At 47.2% G+C, this 11,779-nt stretch overlaps 1 protein-coding gene across 1 annotated transcript in view; it reads right to left on the bottom strand.

Moving 5' to 3' along the window:
* The window catches only part of LOC119376879 (putative sodium-coupled neutral amino acid transporter 7), a 47,939-nt gene extending 37,264 nt beyond the window's left edge, over positions 1–10,675 (bottom strand). The window contains exons 1-2 of the mRNA XM_037646559.2: positions 10,023–10,675; positions 1,190–1,311 (exon numbers count right to left, since the gene is read on the bottom strand). Coding sequence (XP_037502487.1) covers positions 1,190–1,311; positions 10,023–10,365 — 465 coding nt within the window. The 5' untranslated portion in view covers positions 10,366–10,675. The remainder of the gene's footprint in view (positions 1–1,189; positions 1,312–10,022) is intronic.
* Between the last annotated feature and the right edge of the window lie 1,104 nt (positions 10,676–11,779).

Consider the following 11,779-nt stretch of genomic DNA (forward strand, 5'->3'; position numbering starts at 1 on the left):
GCGAAGAGTTCCTGTTTGACACCCCGCATGAGGAACCTCACTTTCTTCTCTTCGGGCATACTTGGGTCGGCGTGTCGAAACAGGCGATTCATCTCTTCCGTGTAGATCGCAATATTTTCGTTGGGCAGCTGCACACGGGTCTCCAGCATAGCCGCGGCCCGTTCCTTGCGGACCACGCTCGTGAACGTGCTTAGGAACGTCGTCCGAAAGAGATCCCATGTTTGTAGGGCGGATTCTCGGTTCTCGAACCACGTCCTCGCGGCGTCTTCTAGGTAGAAGTATACGTGGCGCAGCTTGTCCTCGCAGTTCCAGTTATTAAATGTTGAGACCCTTTCGAAGGTCTCGAGCCAAGTCTCGGGGTCTTCACATGGCGAACCACGGAACGTCGGCGGCTCCCTGGGTGGCTGCATCACGATCGCCGTAGGGGGCACTGCGTCAGTCATCGTCTCGGCGGTCGATGTGACGGTCTTCGACTGCCTGGCGTTTTCGGGAAGGAGCCCGTACTCTGGTTGTAGTCCCTTCTGCCGGCGGCTGGTTCGAGGATCCGGGTTGTCTTTGGAGTCGTCTTCTTCGCGGCTTGGGCTTGGGTCAGCGCTCCGCGGTGGCGTCCGGATCATGAAGCAGCACCTCCACCAGATGTCACGTGGTCGTGACGTCGACAAAGACAGCAGTCGGCGTTTGCAGAATGAAACTGTTTATTTGGCCGAACTTGTGGCCGGGAAAATGAGAACTAGAACTACAGCAATACACGCTGTACAATGATAGCGGCGAACAGAGCGTCGTCCGTCGATCAACTCACAAGCAGTCAAGCGCGTCGGCTTTTATACAGGCGCTATCGAACTTTCCAGCGATATCGCTGGTGGCGGCGTTATCTCTCGACAAAGCCGGAACATTCTCGTGCGGCGCGCAATCTTAACGGATTGTTCCAAAACAATCGCGAAGCTTCCTACACATCACGGCGAGGCCTGCGCAGCGCGTTGCCCACAGTCTCTGTGGGTGAAGCTTACACTCATGAAATATAAGACTCGCGGCAATATACATGTACTCTGAAGTGGTGTATGGGGGGACAAGATAACCGAAGGAGAGTTGGGATAAAATATAAAGGAGAAAAAAAGAAAAGAACAGCGCAACTGAGTGCCAATCGGCTCCCGTGTCCCCAAGAAGCGGTGTAGTGCGACAAATGGCTTACTATTTGTAGGAGAGTTGCCGCCAGAATGCCGCCAGCGCGGTCGTAGGCAGCCGGATAGTTGAGCACTCCGGCGCCCAAAGCAGAGTTGACCAGCAGGAAGGCGGCCACGGTCCATGCGACCCCTGCGGTTCGCAGCACGAGTTGTCAGGCACCACAAAGGACACAGGTTCCAAAAAGGACACATGTTCCACAGAGGACACTTACGCGAAACCGGGAAAACAAGACGGTCGAGTTTCGAGCGCACTACACCGCAAAAAGCAATAAAGGCCACCCTCACTTCATGCTGCGTGCTATATCTTGTGCTCATACATCTAACCAAGAGCTCCTGTTGAGAGTCTGGAAAGGGCCACAGGTAATTCTTTAGACCAATCACTGTAATATTAGCCCAGTTCAAAGAAACGCTTTATGAAATGAACTAAAACGTACAACCAATAACATCAGCGAAGATTTCACCGGTGCTGTAGGCGTTACCGAAGAAAAGTAACTAAATACGTTACTCGTTGCGCTTTAAAAACAAAGAACGAACGTGTTACCACACCACGTTACCTACAAAAATAAAAAATAAAAGGTACCGCGTTACCATTACCGAAAAAATAACGCATGTCACTTATTGTCGTTACTCCTTGGTCAGAAGTATTAATCAGTGAATCTTCGCTGCAGAAACCAGCAATAACAACTTTATAAACCTCATATTTATACTTCACATAACATTTCCAGCCCAACGATTTTACCCGAAATACTGATTTAACGAGAATACTTTGCACAAATGTGCCGGACCTTAGCAATAATATAGCGGCCTAAAGTTGCCTATAGAGTTACGTGTGATGGCTTCTAACTCTGTGGCACATGGTGAAGTCCTTTTTCTCATGTGCAACATTAAGCACAAAATGATATTTAACCATCAACGCTCCCCGAAAAGAAAACATCTCTAAACTCTCAACAAACTTACAGTAATTCTGATGGCGTGCTTCTGCTAACAAAATAGATGCGCAAATTTTATAGCTATAAAGAAATGCTTAAATGGCGTAATACTGAGGAAGCAGCGCACAAAAGACAATCATGCACACATGAAAATGACGCAAACATTAGCGCTGGTTCAATATCATGGTTCCGGGGAGAAAATGCTTGCGCACATAAACTTTTTTTTTTTTCACTTTAACCTGTATGATTGCTGCAAAAATTGCAAGCGTATGTGAACTTTCATGGTCAGCCTTTACTTGCAACATCTCTTCAGATGGTCTACGCTTTTTCTTTTTCTAGAAAAGGGAACGGAGGGGATAACTGGGATAACTGAAGTAAAAATTAACTAGTAACGCGGCACCTCAAATTACCAAAAAATGTTAACGCAACTACGTTACCCGTTACAGATCCGAAATAGTAACTAAGCTACCGAAAAAGGTACCGCGTTACGGCCGACACTGCATTTCACGTCTTGCATTCGCTTCGCTGGAAGCATTTCGTGAAGTTCGGTTCAGATTGAGTTAATCTTGGGCCAGTGCTATATATAGAAGTAACAACAGCGCAGAACGACGAAAGACAACAGACGAAGCGCTGACTTTCAACTGAAATTTATAGCAGAAATGAAAGGAGAATGGAAGGAAATCGTGACATCAAGAAAAAAAAAAGAAAATGATACCTAATAAGAGCGCCTACATCGCATGCGCCGGTCATGCGCACGGGACAAAAAAAAAGAAAGAAACTACGTTCTTTTTTTCAGACAATGCGACGGACGGCACACACAATTTATACGCAATTCGGGAAACTCTGCTGTTTCAACGATTGCCAGCACATAATGGGTTCCTCTTCGTCCTCCCACCCGGCACTGATCGAATAGGCGTTTGGAGGCCAAATCGGGTGGCGGGGCGAAGCGGAACCTACATTAAGCGAGAAATAATTGAAGCAGCAGAGATTGGGTATAATGTAGCAAGGTTGACAGCTGGGCCAGTTGGTCAGGTTCAATAATATTTGAAGCAGCTCAAAAGACGGGACGAAGGACAAGAAGTTGACACACGAACGCTTACTCCGGCGTTGCACAGATCATTTGAGTCACCTTCTGTATGTTTCCTTTTTTCTTTTTCTTGGTTCTTCTAATAAACCTGCCAGTTGCGAGTAAGCGTTCGTGTGTCAACTTTTTGTCCTTCGTCCCGTCTTTTGAGCTGCTTTAAATATTATGGATTGGGCATAAATTGTGTAAACGTGTGATCGTCGTCTAAAAAAAGAATGTTTTTTTGTCCCTTGTGTATGACCGACATACGTGGTGTATGGGCTCCCTTATTAGATATTTGTTTTCTGTTTTTTGTTCCCTGATGTCGCGATTTATTTAGATTATTTCGCATTCCTGTAATAAAATTTCAGTTGAAAGTTCGCTCTTCGTGTGTTGGCTTCTTTCGTCTGTGTGTCTGGGCGTTGTTAACGTTTCCCATTTAAGCACCAGTTGAACATGCCACTGAAAAAAAAATGTAACTGAAAAGAGAACATACGTGTCGACTACCTAGAGCCCTAGGGCACTCAGCCAACCGTCGTTCAACCATTGCTCCCGAACACTTACTTTTTACTATCATGCGCAGTATTATCCTTGATTATGACTTTTTATGCAGTCCTTCATTGACGTAGTAATTTTAAAGCAGTGATGTTCTCAAGATTAAACCTGCACCAATCCTAGTTGGATTCAACCATCCTTATCTGAATCCCCATTTATCGACCTCTTCAGTCTCGTACGACGGTCCACAAGGTCCTGTGCCCTATTTACCCCCAAAGTTTAACTGAAAAGAAATGTTGGATTGGGTACAAATTGCAGTTCTAGAGAGAGTAGTAGAGTGTAGAGTAAAGAGTGTCGTATCTAGAGTGTAGTATATTATAAGGGGTGTTTCAAGAAATGTGTACCTGAAAAGTAAGCGAAATGAGATATTTTCTCGTCGCTTTTACGACTACTTTTTTTCTGTACTGGCATTCACCTTAAAATGAGCAGAGATATCAATTATGACAGTAGTGAAAGAAATGAAGTTAATTAACTTTTTTTTATTTTTGAGGCAGGTGGTCAGGTCAAATGCTCTTCTCTGCGAAGAGCCCATTGCCGCTTTGAGATCTTCATAAAACTTCCGCAGGTAATTTTTGCGGAGTGATGAAATCCGACCACTTTCGCCGAAGAATCCGAATCGTGGAAAAGCTCAACTGTCATACTGTTCCGAGACGCTCAGAATGAGCAAGCATTGCTATAGTATCAACCATCGATCTACTTCGTTTCGTGGATGTTCGCGATGGAGGCAAAATGCTAGAGGCCGGTGTACTGTGCGATTTCAGACCACAAAAAAAAAAGCACCAGCTGGTCCAAATTTCCGGAGCCCTTCACTACGGCGTGCCTCAATCATATCGTGGTTTGGACACGTAGAACACCAGATATTAGGTAGTTTTAGAATAGCGTACGCAAAGATAGCGTTCGTTGCGGTCGCCCGCTATTTCCGTCACTTAACGGGGGCCCGCATGAGGATAGCGTACGACGCATGCGCAGTGGCGACAGACGCTAACACAAAGCTTAGCGTGCGCTATTCTAAAACTGCCTATTATTATCGTGGGTGTGCGGGCAGCGCTTGCATTTATAGCACGCATCGCGCCCGTAGGCTAACGAATGCAGAACTAATATCCCTGCAATCGTTGTCGGAAGCAGTGACGTCACTCTGGTCGTGTGCTAGTTGCGCGCTCCGATTTTGGTTTCACCTATGAAACTGGTCCAATTTCGTCACTCTGCAGTAAACATTAGAGGCCTATTTTCGGAAATCTCAAAGTGGCAATGGACTCTTCGCTGGAAGGATTTATATTCTCCCATTTGATCCAACCTCGTGTCCCCTCAAATTGAAATGTCATTTTAATGTCTGTAATTAGTGCAATAATTCTCTGTAGTCATCCTAAGATGTAATAATAATAATATCTGGGGTTTAACGTACCAAAACCACGATATGATTATGAAGGACGCCGTAGTGGAGGGCTCCGGAAATTTCGACCACCTGGGGTTCTTTAACGTGCACCTAAATCTAAGTACACGGGCCTCAAACATTTTCGCCTCCATCGAAAATCATCCGAAGATGTACGCAGTAACGGAAATCTAATTAAGAATGTAAACAGCAAACATCGCCTTGCCTTCATTTTTGAGGATTTTCGGACACATTTCTCGGTACACCCTGTATAAAGAAAAAAACGTGATGGAAAAAACTCGCAAATAGAATGGGAGTTTTCGATATGGAAGGAAACATTTCCGCCGTTACCACTCACTCGTTGTGACGAAAGACCTGAAACACGCGGCTCGTAAGCATCATCTCCGAGGTAAGCTGGCGCTCGCGACTACAGTCAAGGTACGAGTTATCTATAAATCACGTGTGGCGTTATCTGATGTCCATGTAAGCAGAGTGAAATTCACAAATTTGAATCTGTATAAAGGAAACCCATCGCTGTCATTTGTAATAACGGCCACGAGCACGATTTTTCATCGACCGTCTTGACTTGAATTTGCCGCTGCTCTCGTACGAAAGGCGGAAACGTCGAAGTGATGAAGACGTTCCACGCCTTCATTCGTTCTTGTAGTCTATCTGCTGGCGCTTGCTTCAAAAAATGTGCAAGTGAGATTAGGTCACGGCCTCGACGTCAAGCCCTTCTTTGCGCGGCGACCTACGGTAAACAATTTTTCTTTATCTTTCCCCGGGAGTTGAACGTCGAAACGAGCTACATACCGAGCACTGTCCATGAACTGCTATACTGCAGGATTTTAGAGGGGCATCAGTGATACTGCATGGTGCACTGCGGTTGTGGTCACCCAATTTCAAAAGTACTACCCTGCTTATTTTGTTTACTTTCTATTTGCATTCGTACAGACACCTGTAATGGCCCTGAACGGACGTGTTTCAAACGTATGGTAAGTATGGCACACGGTCACAATAAAAAGCAAGGTGCAATCATTACTTATCAGCTCAACAAAACCAAAATTTTGTTGAAGGGCAATTCACCTGCCCATTTATGTCGCTTCTGTTTTTGTCTCGTTTTCTTCTGTGTCCGTGTTTGCCCGCCCACACTCTTTCGTGATCACCGTCTAAGCGCTGCATTCTCGAACCAATACTACTGGCCGAGCAGATTTCTTCACGCAGAAGCACTGTCTGCTTTCGCATCGGCAAATTCCGAGATAAGGACAACAAACGAAACCAGTTCAATGTCCTGTTTAAAGCAAAGCGCGCGATCTTGCTGAAAGATAACTTGCAGAAGCCAAGCATGAAATGATCGACCTCACGTCAGTGAAGCGCCCAGGCCGAGATGCTACGAGTTCACATTTAATGTGAGAAACCCTGAACCAACACAAGAAATCTAACGTGTCAGTGAATGCCATAGGCACTGCGACATTCTAGAAATACTGCAGCGGACGAAAAAAACATGAATATACAACAAACACAACAGTTATACCGTCGTCTTAGCACAAATTCTAGGTTTGTGCCGCGGCGGTTGCGTTCGGCATTTAATCTGACAACGGGTTGACATCAGAAAGGAAATCTGACATAAGCGAGGAACATTGCGCCGATCCTCACCGCCTTGCATGCGTAATCATGAAAACTGCAATTAAACTTTGAAGCGGCGTGTCTCGGAGCACAGACGTGCTAGAAGAATTCGTCCAAGCGGGACAGTGTAGAAACGAGACTGTCTCCAACTTTTCAATACAAACATGCCCGCTTGCTGCAGCCGCTAAAAAGTTCATTATTCAATCTTAATTCAATCTTAGTTTATCGCTGACAGCGATATTGTCTCACTTTGTGTTCACCTGGATGCATAGCTTATCTGCAAAGGTGGTTTTCACGTCCTTTCCAGTGCTGCCTCTTAAGAAAACCATAATGTTTAACTTTGAACACCCGGTATATCCAGCGAAGCGGAAGCAACAAGTCAGTTTGCAGGCTCCAATGAAACGATCCCTTTATTATGAGGTAAACCAATTCGCTTTTAAACCGCCACTGACGTAATGTGAGTCAGTAGCGGCTGTGCTGTTCTTATTGAGTACAATATGCACCGTGAACGAGCTCGTCTCGACGCGTGCGGGACAAAAACAGTTAAAGAATATTTGTTTAAAAGATGGCTTCACATGCAAGATTACTGGCGGCCTCTGGTCGGTTGCAACCGGAGCTGCGCTTAGGAAAACAGATGCTATCGGGCACGTCCCAAGGCAAAAAAGAAAAGAAACGCGCGTTATCAGATCTACTGCAGCCAAAACGCTATAGCGTTGTATACGCACGCTGACGCGGAAGTTTATCGCCTGGAGTATACACCGAATAGCGAGAAAAAGCAAAGCGAAATGAAGTGCCATGCGCCAGTGACAACTGCCACATGTCCTAAAATATGCCAACTGGTCAGTTCTGGCAACACTCCCTGCGAAGACTCCTTGAACAGGAATTGACTTTCGACCGCCCCATGAGCGTACGCTCGGACTCGAAATCTTGGCGAAACGAACGGGAAGTTTTCTACGGCACTCAAGCACTGCATACCGAATAATTTAGTTGCAACGCACTCAATATTCTAGGTGTACCTGCAGCACCGTTACGGTTCGCGCGTCAGCTCGAAGAGCTGACGCCTGAACGGCAACCAACAGAGGGCAGGGCTACGCAGAACCTATAGGCGGTAGCTGAACGAAGAAAAATACTTTCGGCGGTTGATTATAGGCCAAAGTGCGTTGGCGGGCTAGTTGGTTTATCATGCTAAGTTTGAACAGCGCGACTTAACGCACAGCTTGTTTTGTTTTCACATGCTCGCGTATGTAGATATATGCGTCACGTGCATATGAAAATAAACATTTCCATGTGAAAGTCAGCGCGGTGTGTGTTCTTGTATACTCTGTCCGCGTTCAGTCGCGCTGTTCAAACTTAGGTTGATTATAGACAGACTCCTGCAAAGCGTGAAGCATGGATCTTAAGACGTTCGCTTATACGTTCCTTTTTTCTTTAGGTACTGCTAGTGGGAGAGAGTGAAATACTCTGGCGGAAATTAAGACACGTATGCACATTTCAAACTTCAGAATGTTTCCCATTAAACGCGCACTTTGCTGCGACAAGACGCATCGAGATGACTCTCGTGGCGGCCAGAAACAGCAATGATTCTTAGCAGGCCTTCATCTATTAATGCCCGATAGGTTTGAAACGGTACGCTGATGGAATTCCGAAGCTATCAGATATTTAGTCATTTAATATATACCAGGTAGTTACACCAAGCGCATTCAATACACATCATCCTTGACATACGCAGAATCTACCGGCAATCTCATTGCGCCAGCTACAAGGAACAAACAAATAAACAAACAAACAAACAAACAAACGAAGGTTTCGCTCAACATTCAAGGCGGATATACTTCACCACACGTGGAAAAAATAGTGTAGTCGCGAAAAGTATTTCTATGTAAAAAGCACTTCGAACTGCACAAACGAAAAAAAAAAATGAGCGAAGGTCACTTGTTTGAAGCAAGGTACGTAATGGAGTTTACATACGAAATTGTAAACCACCATCCATGGTTAAAATTTTTTATTAAAGGGATCAGTGCATAGCAAGTAAATTAAGTGTTGACCATCTTTCAGTAATGACTCCTACTACCAAGACATTTATTTGTATCCGTTGTTGCGCGGCGCATTTTCAGACATTTTCACGAGCTCTGCATTTTGTGGTAAAAGCCATGTGCATTTCCCTCTTGATGGCGCTGGCTATTTTCGCATTGTAGGAGCCATGCACACGACGTCATTCATCTTGTTTTACCAGAAGGTCGCGCAGGCGGGTTTTACTTTCGATTTTAAGCCGTTTTTTTTTTTTTTTCCTCAAGCAATAATCTTCACTGCGCGGTTTACACACCATTCTTGCCTGTTTTGCAGTGCATAAACCCCGCAATGAGCCCTTCAATTCAAAGCCACTAAACGCAATAGTTATACTGTTGCTCTCATAGCATTACTGCTTAACCGTGGTGCATAGTTCCCACCTTTGCAAGGAAGTTATCCTAACAAATTGTCTATACGAACCTCTAAGCGCGGCAAAGGGGATTCGCGGTACAGAACTCAACACGCTTGTCTATACCGCTCAATCGGCGCGTTCCGAACTGCACTGGCGACGTCTACCAAAAACGCCTGCCTGAGATAGCCCACATCTAATTATGCATCACTGGTGGCAGTGGATGCGTAAATTTGGGTTACCTCGAACCATGCGTTCTCGGTAGACGCAGTTTATGCAGCCCGACAGTGTGCAGCCAGGGGGGGGGGGGGGGCGAAGGGGGGGGGGGGTTGGCACACCGGGCACGTGCCCCTTCCGAAATTTATTCCATGGGACACAGAGCTCAAAATGACACTACCACATTTGCCTGCCCGACCCCCACATCTGATCAAGGTCATGCCCCCACCGAAACAAATTTCTGCCTACGCCACTGCAGTCCGGACGTGCCACTCTACTGCAGCGTTCGAGGCAAGCGTGTTGAGCTCTGTACAACTGAGTATTAGGCATTCTTGCAGATGCAGTGCTGAGCGCACTAAGACAATAACACTAACACGTCAGAGGCTCCCTTGTGCTAGTGTGTGTGTCTATTAGACGCGGCACCCTAAACGCACCAAGCAGCCCACACTGGAAGCTTATCGAGCATCAGGTTAATACTGCCAGAGGATAATTAATGTGACTGTAGTACAACGTGGGCTTTTGGAAGCCCTCAAATCTGCTCGTCGGGGGCTTGCCTGTGTTTAGGCAAGAAACAAGTTTACAGAAGCCGCTCTGGCCCTACTTGCTTTAACACCGCAGTAGCTCAAACAGTGGCAATAAGCGAAGTCTAGAGCACATAAGCACCCACCTTGCTGAATGGCCGGTGTGGAGATGGTAGACTCGGACAAGCCTGCGTCGTCCGGGATATTTAACAGTGGCGCCTTCTCGCCGTTCTCCTCGGTGATGGGCGCGTACTCGAGCGTGTTGGTCCGGCTGAGACGCACTGAGCCCTGGCGCATGCGCTCAGACAAGTCGGTGGACAGCGTCTGCCACGCGATATACGTGGGGAAGTCGGTGGAGCTGTGGAAGCTGTCCTGGATGAAGTTGCCGCCGTGGCCATGTCGGTAGTAGGCGCCCGCAGGCATCCCGGTGGTCGCCGTCGAAGCGAACGCCTCGCTGAAGCTGACCATACTTTTGCGGTGTGAGGCCATGGAGGCACCTGTGGGGACGAGATCGGCCTCTGTCTCAGAGTCGGCGCCCTCGACCAGGCGGCCGGACCTGCCCTCTCGGCGGGACGACGTGATTAGCTTATTTCGTCTGCCTCGCTGGACAGACTGTGGCTCCCGTTCCTCGCCTCCTGGGCTTTGTCGCGAAAAACGTCGAATCGTTCGCGCGCAGATCGTATGGCGCTTGCGCAGTGGACTGCGGCCTAAGTCAAGGGCATCTGGTAAACCCGGCCACCGCCGCTCTGGATGAATCCAGAGTCGCCGTCGGTGTGATCCCACATCCCTCCTCGCCCTCGCCTGTTTGCGGCCAACTAGCTTTCGGCGTACGCAGCAGCTATCGGCGCTGCCTAGATTAGTCAAGCCGAGGACCGATAAAATCTGCCACACGGCAGATCGTGTTCCATCGCGACCCGCGCGCTGCCGCAGCTTCTGCGCTGTTCCCGCTCGGTCGGAGGCGTGCTATATACCGTTGGCTGGCCATTGTGAAATACCGCGTGAGCATCACGATTTCAACGAATTGTTCATCCTATTCCGGGAAGTGCCCCGCCACGGTGGTCTTGTGGTTATGGCGCTCGACTGCTGACCCGAAGGTAGCGGGATCGAATCCCGGCCACGGCGGCTGCATTTTCGATGGAGGCGAAAATGTTTGAGGCCCGTGTACTTAGATTTAGGTGCACGTTAAAGAACCCCAGGTGGTCGAAATTTCCGGAGACCTCCACTACGGCGTCTCTCATAATCATATCGTGGTTTTGGGACGTTAAACCCCAGATATTATTATATTCCGGGAAGCTACGAGGTTCTTCCGCGCCGTGAAGGCAACTTCATGATCAGCGCATTTCCTCGTTAGCGCTACCCTCAGCAATGCGGCAGTTTGGGCAATTTGGTATTCTATATTGAAAGAACTAGGAGCGCACGGAAAACACCCTCACCATACATAATTGAACCCAACTTAGCGACGGGTATACTGTCGTAGCTTTGCAACTTGCTGGAGTATGCGAAATTCAACGGTTGCCTAATGTCTGTAACACTTCTGGCACGCTCTAGAGAAAAAAAAAAGTGGACAGAACAACGGTGTCCGATAAAGCCTGCCAGCACACTATATACGGTGTTATCGGGCTCTCTGGATACTGCGAAGAGGATACTGCAAAGTAGCAGGTCGTTATCTTGCGAATACATATCGGCTGCACACCACAGTAAAATGTTTCAGTTCCCTGTTTTTGTTTCCTCTTTTGTCTTCTTTGCACGTGACCCATGTTTTGCAAGGCGCGGCTCATTTACACGCACCTCTTTTGAAATATCCATCTGTGTTCACGGCACATTGAACTAGAAGTATAGACCATAGATCACGGCTAGAGTTAGGCCTCTGGTTTGTAATGCCCCACTTAGACAGAGGAGAGGC

Source organism: Rhipicephalus sanguineus, chromosome 1 (genome assembly GCF_013339695.2).
Source record: "Rhipicephalus sanguineus isolate Rsan-2018 chromosome 1, BIME_Rsan_1.4, whole genome shotgun sequence".
Taxonomy (NCBI): domain Eukaryota; kingdom Metazoa; phylum Arthropoda; class Arachnida; order Ixodida; family Ixodidae; genus Rhipicephalus; species Rhipicephalus sanguineus.